Below are 18,070 nucleotides of genomic sequence, written 5' to 3'. Positions count from 1 at the left end.
CCTGGTGTCTGGATAGTTTTTGGTCTGACTGTGCATTAATTCATGTTAAAATTACAAAGTAATTCAGTCAAGAGCAGTGAGTGTTTTTCTTTCATTTTCTTGGATTAAAATTACAGCAGCTAGTAGCTAAATTAGGCGAGGTCACTTTAAGAGTACTATGAACGCATCCAAAATATATTTTTTTACTCAACTGTTTACTTTCATTTAAGAAATAACTGACATTTTTTCGAGCATACTTTCCAAGGCGGGTATTTTGACATATTTTGTATGTATTTGTTGGCACAAGAGCAAAAATATGCAAATTCGGTGTTCAAGTGTTTTGAGAGATGCCTCTCTCTGTGTGAGCCCTGAACACCTGAACACCGCGGTAGCCTACTGAACCTTGGTCAGGCTTAAAAAACGTGAAAAAGATGAGCTTTCGTGACGATGCGCAGCAGTGTTCCGTCAACTGTTCTGAGCATCTTTTTAGGCTGGCCTCAGCCAGTTGGGTTGAGATCGTTGGGGGCCCCCCCTCAGCCATGGGCCCCTATAATCGTCAGCAACTTTCACCCCACTAGCGACGGCCCTGCAGCGTATACTATCGTCCTAAATAATATTCGAAAATACAATTAAATGGGTACTACTTCCGGTCAATTTTTCCAACAACACAGCGTGTTGGACGAGGACTCGATTAGAACTACAAATGCGCATTAAAAGGTGTTAAAAACTGCAATCATGGCGGATATGCGAGACCGACGGCCAGGTAGAGTAAGGGGTTTGAGTGATAAATAATATCTAAACTGAAAAAAATGTTTATATTATTGTTATCAGCGTTATATTTAATCTACTGCAGCATTGTGAACTTTTTAACTCAGCGTCCGTTAAAAACGCAGTTATGAAGAATTATTTAACATACTCCAAAAATATGTACTGTAAGAGGCAGCACGGTCGGAGCATGCGCACTGATGACGTCAGCACCGAAGATGGCGGCGGTGCGGAAAACGGGACTCGGTGACTCCGCAGCGGGAATAATCGCAGTTTTACTGTCACTGCAGATCCTCTCTGTGAGCTGCACACCGGCACCGGCAGGTTAGTGGAGGATCTCCTTCTAAACCTCAATAGGGTGTCCTTTATAATGTCAAGGTGTCAGTTATTTACCGAAAGAGCCCGTGTTCCTTGTGAATGAACCCCATGTAACGTTACAATTACTCTCTAAACGTCTTTCTCATCAAACGTTTGTGTTTAGGAACTGATAAATGTCACGTTTACAAAATGTTATACAAGTACCCAACAGAAAACTCGCACAACACTTCTGAGAGTTGATGGTACCGGAAGTCTCGTGTTTTTATGTGACGTGCTCAGTTTCGTAGCTTCCGTAAATACTGGAGTTATAACCTACAATATGAGTTTACACCTCACCAGTCTGTTCATATCTTTTCATTTTGACTTTAAGGCTTAAATAAATTTTCGCTGTCTCTCCCGATAAATTTGTTCTTTTTATTCCATATTAGTCGAAGTGTTTGTTTTTGCAGCGGTGAAAATAAAAGTGTAACACGAGATCAAATGGAAATCTGGTTTTGGTTTAAATAACTAGATTATTTAGAATTAATCCCAGTACAACAGTTGACCTGCCATTTATAAACATTAGATCTAAAATTATTACATAGTATTCATCCAATTACTCGTGTTACTAATGAATTATTCCTGTTCCACTCAGAAGAATCTGTAATTCATGCTTTAATAAGCCGGAATGAAAAACTTAGATCATCATTTACTGTTGACATTGACAAGACTCTAAACTGAGGCTTTGATTCATTCGCAGGAAATAAATGTTGATTATTCAATCAAATTCCAAAACCAAAATACTTGTAGTAAAATTTTGTACTTTATTATTGATAACATGATTACATATTAATCATTAATCAGATGACTATAATTACACAGAAAGCTGAGAGACCACAGCGTTTGAAACCTGGATTTACAGTTTTTTTAAACATTGCACCAGCTACTAATAAACACATTAATTTTTATTTGAATTATCACTCCGTGGGTTATTTATTAAGTATTACTGTCTTTGGAAGTTTTTTGTCTTTCCAACACAATTATTTTTAATGATGTAACTAAATTATAACATTTCCTTAACCTCACAACCCCCTGCAGCACCTTCATAAACATGAATATATTTCCTTTTATTTTTGTATTTTTATATCAACATGGCACAAGATTATTTTATTTAATTTGATTTCGGTCACAAGTAGTCAAAAGGTAATCTGATTATATTAGCTAAAATGTGTACTGTAATGGATTATGTTACTAACTACAATTTTTGTCATGTAATTTGGAATAACAGACTACTATTTGTAAGTACTCTAAAGCACCACAACAGTATTACTGTAATTGCTTTTAATGTGGCTTTTTTTCGCAGCTGGCATAGGCAATATGAACAAAACCATCATTATATCTAATAAAAACACCGCGAGAATCCAGAATGGCACTCTTCAGAGGGAATCGCTCGAGTTGAATGTGATGGCAGCTTCTACTGTCGAAAACGACATCAGCACCAAATCAGCAGACACTCCTACCGCTCCACCTACGACTGCCTCCACAGACCTGCACAAAACCACTCCAGACCAGCTTACATCCACCAAACACAGACCACCAGAGACCACCACTACACCTGCAAACAAGCCCACCACCGGCTCCACCCCTGCAGCTGACGAAACCGAGATTACCTCCGATTACACGTCCCACCGCACGTCTCAAGAACCAGACATGAGCTTTGAAGATGGCGTCAATGATGATGGTGATATTGGTGAAAACACGAAGGCGCCTCAAGACGGCAAGGAAGTCAAGAAAAACTCCCCTAAGAGCTCTGAAGAAATGAATAACCAAATCGAAGACCCCTACACCCCACAGGATGAAGATTCCCACTTCTTCTTTCATCTGGTCATCATCGCCTTTCTGGTGGCCATCGTTTACATCACCTACCACAACAAGAGAAAGGTAAGCATCACAAGTCCACGGGCTTTTTTTTTTATATGGTGAGATGCATGGTTTAAACTTATTGCATTTACTCTAGATAACCCCAGTAGTTCTGATCACATTTTGACATTCAGTAGGGAAATGTAAGCATGTGAAGAAATGCCATTAGAAGTGCTCTAGCTGTGTGTTTTAGGGCTGCACGATTAAATGAAATTAATTTTGCATGCACCAGTCATCCTAACAAACTCAAAATGAGAAGCACTGTAGAAGGGCTCCGGCGGTTTACTGTCAAAATAAAAGTTAGATGGTGTAAAGTTTGAAATGTTAGTATTATTTAGTTTTTCTTGAATACTTTAAATACTTTTTATGTTATTTTACAGTAGTAATATTTTTTATTTGCCATTTTTTTCTATTTAAATTCAATAGTATTAATAGTAATAATAAGTATTATCAAATTGTGCAGCCCCACAAACAAGCAAAGCAATCCTGTTTTTAAATGCATTTTAATAAAATTCGGACAACAAACTGCAGTGTGTAAAATAAATAATATATTCAAGTTATTATTAAATCAAATTATTTGTGTGTATGTATATAAGTAGGAGAAGTATAAGAAAATATATTACGGTCAAAAATTAAATTAACGTTTTCCCTGTTTAGCGGAAATCGTATCAATATAATTTCTTTATTGTTAAAGTATTGTATCAAAGTGAGAAATGTGAGTATCTTGACTATACCAGTTCTCACACTGTGTATATAAGAGTGAAATAAATGAGTGAATGAGTAAGTGAAGTGAGTGAATGGAATGAAATAACTGAGTGAAAATAACTGTGTGAGGGAAATAAAGAGTGAATGAGTGAAACGAGTGAATGAGTGAGTGAGGGATATAAATTAGTGAGTGAGGGAGGGAGGGAGGGAGGGAGGGAGGGAGGGAGGGAGGGAGGGAGTGAGTGAGTGAGTGAGTGAGTGAGTGAGTGAGTGAGTGAGTGAGGGAGGGAGGGAGGGAGGGAGGGAGGGAGGGAGGGAGTGAGTGAGTGAGTGAGGGAAAGAAAGGGATATAAATTAGTGAGTGAATGAGTGAGGGAGGGAGTGAGTGAATGAGTGAGTGAGGGATATAAATTAGTGAGTGAATGAGTGAGGGAGTGAGTGAGTGAGTGAGTGAGTGAGGGAGGGAGTGAGTGAATGAGTGAGTGAGGGATATAAATTAGTGAGTGAATGAGTGAGTGAGGGAGGGAGTGAGTGAATGAGTGAGGGATATAAATTAGTGAGTGAGTGAGGGAGGGAGGGAGTGAGTGAATGAGTGAGTGAGGGAGGGAGTGAGTGAATGAGTGAGTGAGGGATATAAATTAGTGAGTGAATGAGTGAGTGAGGGAGGGAGTGAGTGAATGAGTGAGTGAGGGATATGAGGGAGTGAGTGAGTGAGTGAGTGAGGGAGGGAGGGAGGGAGGGAGTGAGTGAGTGAGTGAGTGAGTGAGTGAGTGAGTGAGTGAGTGAGTGAGTGAGTGAGGGAGGGAGGGAGGGAGGGAGGGTGGGAGGGAGTGAGTGAGTGAGTGAGTGAGGGATATAAATTAGTGAGTGAGTGAGTGAGGGAGGGAGTGAGTGAATGAGTGAATGAGGGATATAAATTAGTGAGTGAATGAGTGAGGGAGGGAGTGAGTGAGTGAATGAGTGAGGGATATAAATTAGTGAGTGAGGGAGGGAGGGAGTGAGTGAATGAGTGAGTGAGTGAGGGAGGGAGTGAGTGAATGAGTGAGTGAGGAATATAAATTAGTGAGTGAATGAGTGAGTGAGGGAGGGAGTGAGTGAATGAGTGAGTGAGGGATATAAATTAGTGAGTGAATGAGTGAGTGAGGGAGGGAGTGAGTGAGTGAGTGATTGAGTGAGTGAATGAGCGAGGGAGGGATATAAATTAGTGAGTGAATGAGTGAGTGAGGGAGGGAGTAAGTGAGTGAATGAGTCAGTGAGGTATATAAATTAGTGAGTGAGTGAGTGAGTGAGGGAGGGAGTAAGTGAGTGAATGAGTGAGTGAGGGATATAAATTAGTGAGTGAGTGAGTGAGGGAGGGAGGGAGGGAGGGAGTGAAATGAGTAAAAGTGAAATGAGTGAATGAAATGAATGAAAAGAGTGAGTGAAATAAATGAGTGAATGAGTGAAAAGAGTGAGTGAAATAAATGAGTGAGTGAATGAAATGAATGAAAAGAGTGAGTGAAATAAATGAGTGAAATGAGTGAAAAGAGTGAGTGAAATAAATGAGTGAGTGAATGAAAAGAGTGAGTGAAATAAATGAGTGAATGAGTGAAAAGAGTGAGTGAAATAAGTGAGTGCATGAGTGAAAAGAGTGAGTGAAATAAATGAGTGAGTGAGTGAGTGAAATAAGTGAGTGCATGAGTCAGTGAAATGAGTGAGTGAGTGAGTGAGTGAGTGAGCGAAATAAATGATTGAGTGAACGAAATGAATGAAAAGAGTGAGTGAAATAAGTGAGTGAGTGAAATGAGTGAATGAATGAGTGAAAAGAGTGAGTGAAAAGAGTGAGTGAAATAAATGAGTGAGTGAGTGAAATAAGTGAGTGCATGAGTCAGTGAAATGAGTGAGTGAGTGAGCGAAATAAATGATTGAGTGAACGAAATGAATGAAAAGAGTGAGTGAAATAAGTGAGTGAGTGAAATGAGTGAATGAATGAGTGAAAAGAGTGAGTGAAATAAATGAGTGAGTGAGTGAAATAAGTGAGTGCATGAGTCAGTGAAATGAGTGAGTGAGTGAGTGAGTGAGCGAAATAAATGATTGAGTGAATGAAATGAATGAAAAGAGTGAGTGAAATAAGTGAGTGAGTGAAATGAGTGAAAAGAGTGAGTGAAGTAAATGAGTGAGTGAATGAAATGAATGAAAAGAGGGAGTGAAATGAGAGTGAATGAGTGAAAAGAGTGAGTGAAATAAAGGAGTGAGTGAGTGAAATAAGTGAGTGCATGAGTCAGTGAAATGAGTGAGTGAATGAGTGAGTGAGTGAGCGAAATAAATGATTGAGTGAATGAAATGAATGAAAAGAGTGAGTGAAATAAGTGAGTGAGTGAAATGAGTGAATGAATGAGTGAAAAGAGAGTGAAATAAATGAGTGAGTGAGTGAATGAAATGAATGAAAAGAGGGAGTGAAATGAAAGTGAAATGAGTGAAATAAATGAATGAGTGAAAAGAGTGAGTGAAATGAGTGAGTGAAATAAATGATTGAATGAGTTAGTGAGGGAAATGAGTGAAGTAAATGAGTGCGTGAATGAAAAGAGTGAGTGAAATAAGAGTGAATTGAATGAAAAGAGTGAGTGAGTGAGTGAGTGAAATAAAAGAGTGAGTGTCATCGTGATGGACCTCTTCTCTGTGTTTCAGCTGATGCTGCTGGCTCAGAGTCGCCGCTGGCGGGACGGTTTCTGCTCCCGTGGGGTGGAGTATCACCGGCTCGACCAGAACGTCAACGAAGCCATGCCTTCGCTCAAGATGACCAACGATTACATCTTTTGAAGGACTGCAAACAGCTGATTTTGTCCACACATGGTGTCTTATTTAATCAGGGGAGGAGGGATTGTGCTTTAGTAGTTTGTTTGTGTGCACTCTTCAGATGGTCTAGTTCTCATTTTCTTCTTCTTGTTCTTCGGTGTCTATAAAATCATACAGATTTTTCTCTAATTTAATAATTCTTGAAGAAAAGCAAATGAAGATCTGTCCCTGTAAATATTTGATGATAAAGCTGTGGTCTGTCACATAGGCCCAGATCAAAGTAGCGGTAACTATTGTGACTTATTGTGAGTTCAGCACAGCCATGCTAACTCCAGTACAGATTAAATGTGTGTGTGTTTGCTTATGTTTGGGTTATGACTTCAGTGAAGTTGTTTTGTATGAGCAAGGCCTGATGTTGACAAAGCTTCAGAGATTTATGGCAAATAAGCATACAACTGTTTTTTTTTTATTCACTGCTTTTGAGCATTGGTCCATCTCAACATGACTGTAGCAGCAGCAGGAGATATCAATATGTGTGTGCAGATCTGTTTTAGCTATAACACTAATAACATGCATTACAGCATCTTCATCTCTGATTTCTGTCAGAGGTTGTGTCTGTGCATGAAGACAGCATATTTATTTCTTTTTCAATCATCATGAATTTTGTTCATCAATAAAGCACCTCTGTATGCAGACAGATACTGAGTATTTATTTCATTATGATAATGGATTTTATTACACTGTATTATTACACATATGCACATCAGCAAATGATGCCATATGCATGACAAAACCTCAACTTTTTTTTTGTTTTAAATCACGTTCAGCCATATGTCGAATGATTATTATTCATTTAAACTCACGCATGGTTTTAGCTGATGATTACTGCATGAATTCCAATTTAAAATGACTATTCGTGTGAACATCATCAGCCTATCGAAACCCCAGAGCTGAAACATCTCAACTTTAGTGTTCATTTCCAGTTGATTCAAGTTACACAATGAGTTTCCTTGAAGATCTGGTGGCTTGATTTCTCTATCAGGAAATGTAAGACGATGTGAACTGATACTGTGTGTGTAACTCTCTCCTAAAATCGATGGCATGAATAAATACAGAAATAAATGAAAGCAAATAATGCAAAAATAAGGGGGAAATGTATGACTAATTCTTGTAACTTGTTTATTAACCTTGAAATGTACCTGTGTGTGAGCAGCCACTAGAGTGTAGTAGAGACCAAGAAACAAGTATACAGATACTTTCAATTCAAATAGTTGCTTCTGGCTAAAATACAAGTCCATAATACATAATATTGCTTTCTCAGTGAAATAGTCTTTTGGTCTGAAACAGGAGAGAAGTCTGCACAGATCAATCAGAATCAGAATTATTCACCAGAATCAGCTTTATTCGCCAGGTGTGCGCAAACACTCAAGGAATTTGTTGTTTTTAAGGTGCTCCTGGTACATACATACACATCTGACATGAGAACAACAACAACAATTCAATAGTAAGACTTGATAAGTAATGTGTATGAATCTGAAACAGTAGATTGATTTATGTACAGATTAATCAAGCATCATTTATAAGCCAAAACAGCTCTAAACAAAGATGTGGGTGGATTTTGATTGGAGAGATAACAGGAGATGCACTTTTTCCACTAGATGAAGCGATATTTTGGTTTACGAACTCATATTTTTGCCAAAAGTGACTGTTTAAATGTCTTGATGGATTTGTTACAGATATGTAACAGATATTTTTTGTCTTTGTTAAATGATGGACTGTGGATTATTGAAATGTTTTCTATCAGCTGTTTGAACTCTTTCTTTGAATTCTGATGGCACCCATTCACTGCAGAGGCACTGATGCAATGCTACATTTCTCCAGAAGTTTTCAGCAAATTGTCATTTTTTGGTGAACTGGTATTACTAATATCCTACAAAGTTGAAAGGCAGGAAGTGTAATTTATTATAAATAAAATAATGCAATATTTAAATGTTATTGAATAAAAGCAACAAAATAAAAAAATAAACAAAAATTGTATTTGTAGTTAAAAAGATAATTATGCTTCTATCTGTGGGTTTGTAATAATCATACAACTACGGGAGGCGGTCTTAGGTTTGATTATGCAAGGACAAAAGGTTGGGAAGCACGGCTCTTGGAAGACCAGGACATGAATCAAGACCCAAACTCATCTCCTGTCTGGAGGGCACAAGTGCAGCTTTCATCTGTCGCAGGGCCTGTCCGACATCTCCAGGAACCGTTGCATGGCTCTTAATGAGAGCATTCATGTCCCATAATGCATCTGCAGGGATGCAGGAAATTGCTTTCCAGTCTGAGCAGTAGCTACTGATGGGACTTGATTGTGGTCAGGTGAAAAAAAGGCCTCAAGACGAGTGATGGAGAAACAGACGGTTCTGAAACAACACAAATAACCCGGTTTGATTTAGAGAAATAGGCTCTGAAATCTGTCCAGATTTCTGATGTTTTTTTCTTTCACTTGCTCTGTGTGAGTGGAATCTGATTAATTAAACTCTTTTATTCATTCTAGACAGAGCCAGATCTCCAATTGAGTTGTCCACTTAAAAAAAAAAAAAAAAAAAATTGCCAATAGCAGTTTGTCTTGGATTTTATAAAATGCAGTGTTACAACTAACAAATATTAGTCTATAGATCTAAATTTTTTGTGTCTATTTTTTCTTTTCTTCTTCTACTGTTTAAATGTTCTTGAAAGGTGAGTTTTAAAGGTGATTTAAACATTTTAAAATCATTTGATGTTTATGTGCACTGGTTGGTTTGTTTTTTTACATTTTATTTCAGAAACAATTAATTTCCTTTTATTTTCATTTTACAATAAACTGAGTACTGGCCGAGTCGGAGACTTTCCATCAAAAAACTGAAAATGTCATTACTAACCAGATACTGTACTCTCTTAGACAAAAAGGTACAAAAGTTGTCACTTTTCAGAAAGTACAACTTTGTACCTTAGTTTACCCCTTGAGGGTGCATATTGGTCCCTTAAAGGTATTGTCAATGCAAATATGCTAACAGGTACATAATATTAAATTTTGAAAAGGTACCGGCCCAGTAACAGCTTTTGTACCTATTTTTTTCTGAGAGTGTATCAATGTCTCACTTACCTAAACCCATCTGACTAAGGAAAACATCAGGTTTTTCTTCATGATTCACCCAGTGAACTCAGAAACAGTGTCAAGAACAATAAGAAGTCCACAAAAAGTGTCAGAAAGCCTACCAAGCGCTAGTTCAATCATCATGGTCTTCTGTTGTTATGTTAAACCACTCGAAGGAAGTCAACATTGGCCATGCATCTATAGAATATAGACTAGTTTCATTCTTTCAGGCAGTTTCCGGTTCCTGGGCTTTTGCATTAGTGTGCTTAAAGCTGATGCTTGAAAACATTTTGTAACCAATAAAGAAACATTTAACTTCAGAATGAATTGATTAATTTATTTACTGACAAATACAATTGCAAACCTTTCCCTTCCCCACATATGAAATATGTCTATATTTAAGGTGCAAATATTTGTGTAGTCTGTGTGATGGGTTACTGTAGTTCTACAGAGTGTGTTGTGCTGACTTGTGTGTTGTGTGAGAATTAAAAAAAGAGTCATGCGTGCTACAATAGTATAGTGTGATGCCTGAGCTAGTACACGTTTACCACATCAAAGGAATAGTTCACCCAAAAATTTAAATATGTCCTCACCCTCAAATAGTCCAAGATGTAGATGAGTTTGTTTCTTCATCAGATTTGGAGAAACGTAGCATTGCATCAGTGTCTCATCAATGGATGCTCTGCAGTGAATGGGTGCCGTCAGAATGAGAGTCCAAACAGCTGATAAAAACATCACAAGTAATCCACAGCACTCCAGTCCATAAATAAATGACTTGAGAAGCCGAAAGCTGTGTGTTTGTTATATATAAATATAAGAAATCATCATCAATGGACATGAGATGTACCAGACTGTTTAGTAATTCACTCCCTTCCAAACTTTGCAGGGGACCTTGTAATAATCTGAGATGAAGGGCTTTTTTAGCATGAGATTTGTTCATTTTGATGAACAGCCCTGCATGTTTGGATCTTAACAGACTAGGTTTAGTGACTTATCAAACGGCAACACTCTCCCACTGATGCATGATTAAAGAAACTGCTCTCTATCTCTCCTCCTAAATATACATCAGGCTTATCTTCTTACGGTTCTGCCTCAACAAGAGTATTATTATCTAAGTCTCATCTAATCCAGCTGTTTAATTCCTGTAGGGTTGGAGGAAGTTTAATTTAATTCCCTTTCTGAGGAAAATGATCACATTAACTTATTACTGGTTACATTTAGGCTAGAATCTGAACTGCTGAAATTTAGGTACAAATATGTATTGTGTATATAGGTTATCTACAGCTGTTTTTCTTTTTTCTGATCCGGTCCAAGTGCATAGAATGACGTTGCACTCTGAATGATGTTATTATTTAGACAAGTTATTCTCCTGTCATCGCTCAGATAGGTTTGTCCCTGTGTACTTTCCTTAAAGAGATGAAAAATAACAATTTGCTGTTAATTTATTCACCCTTGGATGATTTGGACTTTCTGTTCAGTTTGAGTTGGCCGGGTATCATCAATGTTATGTGTGTCTCCTGCCTTCTCTTGCTTTATTAAAGTATGATTCTCATATCATATAGAACTGTGATGCTCTGCAAAATTTTTAACTATTTAAACTTTTCTTACTCACTAACTGTGAAGTCCGTTTTCTCTCAGGTTCATCTCCAGTGTAAGCTTCACGGTGAATACGTCTATATCACTCTTAAATAATACTTTCAAATATAATGTGAATAAATAAAAGTACAACTATTTTATACTTCACTGCTAATATTTCTATTTTCCTTTTTCTTTTTTTTTATATTATTTTTCATAATTTTCAAACCTAAAATCAGCTTTTTTTTACTTTTTTTTTTTTTTGGGTTGCACACCACTTATGTACATCCTTGTGTGCATAACTGATCTTGCACCATAGTAATAATATTCAAAGCAAACGGCTCTGATCTCAGTTTATGGGTCAGTAGATGTATATACAGTATCTAAAGGGAGTACATACACAACAGATAACGACAATGAAATGACATTAAAGGAATGTTAACGAAGGTTTTGAAGTGATTTCCAAAGAGGCCTGTGACATCTGTGATGTCAGATCATTGGAGAAAGTGTGCAGTTCTTTTAGAAACTGTTATTAGAGGTTTGCCAGGGAAATCTGACATGAGATTTTGTTAATCTCTGCATGATTTTTTAAGAGGATGCTGCCCACACTGTGTGCGGAGATTTAAAACAGAAGTTTAATAACCAAACCATACTGCTCATCTTTCTTCTGTGTCATAAGGAAGTGTGCTGTACAATGACATGAAATGTGAAAACTAGTGCAATCAAGTCATACATATTTTAATCAAATTAATTACATGGCAACAATTAATATTTGAAATGGAGACACTAAATTGCTTTTAGGTGTGAAATGTGTTCGTTAGCCCTCTGTGGCCTTAGCTGGGTTACAAACGTCCCTAAAAGTGGTTTGCATTGGGTTTATGCCTTTCAGATCAGTGATGATTGCTGTTCACACTGAAAAAGTAAAGAGATTCAGGTCAGATATGCCCCAAAAAATGTTGTCTGCCTGTCTGAAAAAGGCTTTTGAGGAGGAGACTGACAGTTGAGGGTATCAGATTGACAAAAAGAGAACAGCCAACAATATTACTTGCTTTAACTGTGAGTAGATGAAGATCATGATGTGGTGATGCCATTTTCATCAACTGATTTAACGTTGTTGAGTATTTATTGAACACAAGTCATATGTTCATTAAACAGGGCTGCTGGGAGACTGGGAGACATAAAAATTGACATGTATCCCCTGTCCTAGGTTTATTTTGATGGTGCCTGGTTAGTGAAGTGTGTTAAAGCCATAGGAAGCACAGTTGTGCTTAAGTCAATGCTGAATATTCATTGTTGGGTTTTGTTGGTGCTGTGCAGATGGTGGAAACAGATGCTCACTGCAGCAAGTGTCAATTTTCAGGATTTTCTTTCATGACACTGCAAATAAAGTGATGGTGTGAGTAGATAATTGTCTCTTTTGGCAGCGCTGCGGTTCTGCTGTTCCTGTCGACACACATCTGTTACATAGCATTGAATATATTAGACAAGGTACTACCAGGAAAGAATCAGACTTCACAGTAGTTTGCCTTCAGCAGGATTATGAATAATTCTGTTTTCAAGTATACCCAGCTCTTTCTAGTTGTTGCCATGGTGAAGAGATGCTGTTTCTTCCACCTCAGTTCCAAAACCCCTTTATTTGTGCTTGCAAATGTTCTGCATGATCCTCGTTCGTAAACATTTTCAGGGTCTGAATCAGACACAAATTAGTATGCACAATTGATGCCATTGTTTAATTTTACAGCTGAGAAGATGAAACTGGTGGTTATGCTAAAGGGTGGGACATTTCCATAACAAAGTCTCAGCAGTTTCCGATCACAATGCACTGGGCCAGCTAACCAATCAGAGCTCATTTTGTGTTTCAGAAGGAGGGGCTTCTTTAAACTGAGGAACTGAGGTATGCGGAGCAGTACATCATGGAGCAGTTAATACTTCCTCTAAATTAGCATTGAAACACATTCATTTCAGTATTTCTCTAGCACACTCGCCAGAATATTGAAGAAATTACATTGTTTTTTAACATTTTAACACATTAGCTGATCTCTCTGAAATCTGGCCACTATAGTGGTATTTTATGAAGCACATTATTGTTAATGTTTTTCGTTAAATAATATAAAGTTATATTATAACTGCAGTTAGATAACGCGAGGAACACCTTAATAGTGACCATAACCAGATGCTATTTTTATGTTTTTAGTCTTTCTCCAATATTTTTCTAGTACATGTAGAAGGTTGAATGAGTTCAATGAAGACTGCCCATTCAGGGGATACAATAAAGAGTTTCACTGAAAGCAATTGGCTCTCTTATTGAACATTAAGTTAATTAACATTATTGAAAACTTTTTTATTGGGTTAAATTTCGTATTTGCTTGCCTTTTGTAATATTCACATATAAATCACAAAATAACACTGGGATGTGAATAATTATCCTTTTTAAATTTAACATTTAAAATAAATTGAAACAATGCACAGACACTATTTAAACTGACCTGAGATGATGACATCACTGAATTCAATGATGAACTGCCTTTGTTTTTTTATAATTAATTAATGTTGTTCAGTTGCTTTGACACTTTTTTTAAGCCCTATATAAATAAAGGTGACTTGACTTGACTCTTGCCTCTTTGCTCTGGAATTAAAAAAGTAATAATCTAAATTTTAACCCTAAATATTACTCTAATTGTAATATAAAAAATACACATATAGAAAATTTTATATTTTAAAAGGTCATTCGTGGATCGTAATTATTGCACATATTATTTAGTACCAAAAATCTCCTCAAAATATTAACTAAATACAATAAATTAATTGATTAAAAGTTACACATTGGTCACATTTATGAGAACACATTAATGCTCTCTTTATCACTCCTCAGAATAAAATGCTATTGCAAAGCGTAGTCAGCATAGTTATCAATGCACATTATGTGTTAATAATTACTAGAAAAATTGCTGCAAATAAAGTGAGACTCCTGTCCATTAAACTCGTTCAAACAGACTGACAGCGTGGAGACGTTTGGAACAACTGAAAGCTCCATGAACCATGTGATCAAAGCATGTCGCAACTTTGTTTCTCACGGCCTCTGGCTTGAAGCTGACTGGGAAGAGAGGTGCTGCAATGTAAAACATGCCAAATATAATGCATTTTTGGAACAATTAAGCGTGAAAACCTATTCTAAAGCAGCCCAAAAACTAAATCAAGACTTCAAGGGGATAATAGGACCCTTTGAAGGTCCTGCCATTTTTTAGGAAATGAGCAGCTCCTGCCGGCTGTACCTTCACAATGAGGCACAAAGTCACTTTCCATTTCCAGAACCTTTACTCTCTCTGCTCCTGTCTGGTGAAACGAGCGGCTGGCTCTCTCTGCTAAATGCTTCATCTTACAGATGCGCAGGGACACCTCTAGACAGAAGAAGTGGAGGCGAGTTTGGCAACGGCAAGCATTTGTTCAAACATTACTGTTTTTTTGGACTGTATAAAAATGGTGTCTTCACCATGATTACACACTAGAATGCTTATAAATAATTTTCATGTTAATTTAGAGCAACCTATTTTACTCTGAGTGGATGTTTAGACAGCTGGCTCGTTTGAATTGATCTCTTTAACAACTTGAGAGTAAAATTGTCACAGAATGTGAAGTGAGATCTCATTCTGATGTAATATTCTTGCAGTTATCACTGAGAAACACACACATCATTGGTTTCTCATTGGAACAGTGGGTATTACTATATAGAGACGTATACGTCCCAAATATACAAATCATTTACATTTTTATTTTCAAAGCTGAATCCCTTGGAAATCTGCAACAAAAGAGGAATAACAAGAAATCTTTGCATGGTTCAAACAACAATGAATAAATAATGTCCACATCCGGTAGATCTCGTGCAGTTGGAAGCTGAACTCATTCCCTTAAAAGCCATAAAACACTAATGCAGGTCCCTTAGCAGCGAACTGAACCCTGAGACAAAAGAGAGGAGAATGGAGTGAGTAATTTAATGTAATGGACAGAAAGAAATTGTTCCTCATTTAACTTTATTGCTGAACCTTGGAAGAACAGAAAAGACACTTCATTAGGTTTCAGCTTTAATAGCTCCATCTGTCTAAATCAGAAAGAGACCTTAATGGTGTTTCACAATTATTTATATTTTATAAAGAGTGTTTAAAATCCCCTTGTTGAAGTCTGGTATTTAAGCATTTCACATAAGATCTCTTCTGCTGAAATACTAATAATGTTCACAGTCTCACCTTCACATTTGACTTTCAAAAGAGAATCTGAGTTGTGTGGCACGAATATCAAATGTGATGGAATATTATCTTCTTTTTTAACATTGAAAAATAATCATTATTTTACACGTATTGCATGTATTGGTGCAAATCAGTGCTGCAAACTTTATACACTAATCTCGAGGTCATAATATAGAAATATGTACAGTAATTGCATTTCATGACAACATGAGCTGTAACATAAAACCTAAAATACATAACTGCTAATAAAAACTATTAAGAAATGCAAATTTAAACATACATCAAATACCATAAAATGTGATGTGCAGCAATTTTAATTCTTGGAAAGTCAGTTTACAGGTTTTTTTGTTTTTACTGTAAATTATAAGGTGACCTGTTCTTTTTTTGCTTTCAGAAATGGTACATTAATAGAATTTTACTGTAAAAAGTAAGTTTAGATCTATTACAGTTTTCCCTCATAGCATTCATATTCAACTCAATGGCAGTACCTTTAAATGTACCTAGCAACCGTTAAAAAATTGGCATCATGGGATAGTCAAGTGTCAAATGGACACCAATGCACAGAACAGGATAAAAATCAAACGTCATGTGAGAAGCTGTTTTGCAATTTGTAGAAATAAGAAAATAATAAAACATTTTAGCACAAACACAAATAAGCTAAAACAAAACTTATGGATGTTTAACAAGGAGATTCAGAGACTGTTGTGCATCTCTTTCCCTGTACAAAGACTGTCGGAGTTCATATACTTCTGAAGAAGAAGTGCACTTTAGTATACTTTTAAAAAGTGTACTTATTAAGGAATTTATATACTTTAAATATAAATACTTGTTCAAATGGAATGTAATGATTTTATGCATTTAATTATTTGCAGTTGAATGTATTAAATGCATATTAAATGCAATTAGGTGAACTTTTAAAAAAAGATAAGAAAGATTGTTTTTTTAAAATACATCTTTATATTCAATTTCCATATACTTCCATATACTTTCCATATTCCATATAGTCTCCATATACGTGTTGTGGAAAAGTGCACTACAATAATCAATGTCATACTGTATATAATGCTGAAATTTACATTTAGCACATTTCAGATATATTAACTTTAATGACACACTTCAGTTAAAATTATAAACAAGTACTTTACATGTGCTTTAGAATGTTTTTTCAGCGCATAAAATTAGTACTTCTATATATGTCAAGATTATAAAAAAATAATGATTTTAATAATGTTTTTTTTCACTTGAGTTTTTTTTCTTTTCTTTTTTGGCAGGTTGTATTTTGAGCATCCTTAGCAACCAATTTCCATTCCTTAGATTTTTACAGTATATACCATAAATCCTGATGAAGTAAAAGATGCAGCAAATGTGTATATTTATGGCCCTCAGATGATCAATATCCAGAGAGCACTTCTGACTCCCTTCTGTGCCCTTAATAGTGAGCACATTCAATCAATGAGCCCGACCGGTGATGGGAACTCAGGACCAAGTCTTGGAGGAACTCTCTCAGCCCAGTGGCCAGACTGTGTTATTTTATAAGAGAGGCCAAAGTGGCCACACATCAGGTATTTCATTTTCATTGAACTCTGGAGTCATCAGGTTAATTATGGCTTTGGAGCACTGGCTGCAATGTTTGTCATGACCTCATCCTGACATTGAAACGCTCTGCAATTTATTTTTTATTGCACATTCCCAATAATCTGAGGTTCTCAAATTTTGATGGCAGTATTTTGTTTTCATTGATGTAAACAGATCCCAGCAATCTTACACATGTGTTGAAATGTGTTGAAATCTTCAGACATCATATTGCATTTGAATGCTGAGGCTTCAATCACAAATTGCCTTATTTTACACATACTATTTACATATATGCTAATACAATAATTTTCTTTATTTAATTTTTTTTTAATGCAAAATACAAAACGTTATCATGAGAAATTATCTCGCTTATAAAAACTATAATAAGTTTGGATTCATTGCGATTTATTAAATGAAGCTTTTTTCTTTCCACAAAAATATGAAGCAGCTAAAAAAATAACAAAACAAACATTTTTTACCATTTACCATCCAACTGCAATACAAGCAGGAAACACAGAGGACTTGCTTTAATAAAAATGAAAACACAAAATATGAAAATAATGTGTCAATGAGCTAAACTAAACAACAAACTGAACACTAGCTTTTATTTTCTTTCTTTTCCCAGTCCCTCACACTGCTTTTTATTCTTTTGTTTTGAAACTGGAGCAAAGGTGGGAGAAGTGTGGGCTAGTTATACACTTGCTTTATGCAAAGACCCTTCAGGTCCTCCAGCAAGAGAAAATGGGCAGTGGTTGGCATGTTTGCCATGCTATACTCTTGGGTACCAAAGGGAAGTATAAAAAACAGGTGCAAACACAACCTCAGCCAGAGCCAAAACCAAACTGAGCCCCAGAACACCCAGTCTGAGAGAATTGTCAAAATATTAACAAAAATGTAAGATTATTAAGCAATTTGCACCATCAAGTTGTTTCTCCCTTATTTCTCTTGTGTTCTTCAGGGCATCAAGAAGCCCCTGGTGGTGGAACTTACTGTAATACTGTAAAAAATTATTTTTATTTCTTATGTAAATGTCTCTTTTTATGTGTGCGTATGTGTTTTAAAAATGTGTCCTCCAGTTTAAATGGCTTTAAACTGTATAAGTGAGTGATGTGGC

General features: G+C 36.4%; 1 protein-coding gene across 1 annotated transcript; it reads left to right on the top strand.

Annotated features, from left to right (window-relative positions):
* The first annotated feature begins 942 nt into the window (after positions 1-942).
* c47h5orf15 (chromosome 47 C5orf15 homolog) lies at positions 943-7,226 on the top strand. Its single transcript, XM_059542226.1, has 3 exons — positions 943-1,068; positions 2,405-2,982; positions 6,334-7,226. The coding sequence occupies exons 1-3, from the start codon at positions 945-947 to the stop codon at positions 6,463-6,465; spliced, it is 834 nt and encodes a 277-aa protein (XP_059398209.1). The 5' UTR covers positions 943-944; the 3' UTR covers positions 6,466-7,226.
* The last annotated feature ends 10,844 nt before the right edge of the window (positions 7,227-18,070 follow it).

The sequence above is a fragment of the Carassius carassius genome, chromosome 47 (assembly GCF_963082965.1).
Source record: "Carassius carassius chromosome 47, fCarCar2.1, whole genome shotgun sequence".
In the NCBI taxonomy this organism is placed as follows: domain Eukaryota; kingdom Metazoa; phylum Chordata; class Actinopteri; order Cypriniformes; family Cyprinidae; genus Carassius; species Carassius carassius.
The sequence above is the reverse complement of the archived record's forward strand: the minus strand, read 5'-3'. Positions and strand labels throughout refer to the sequence as shown.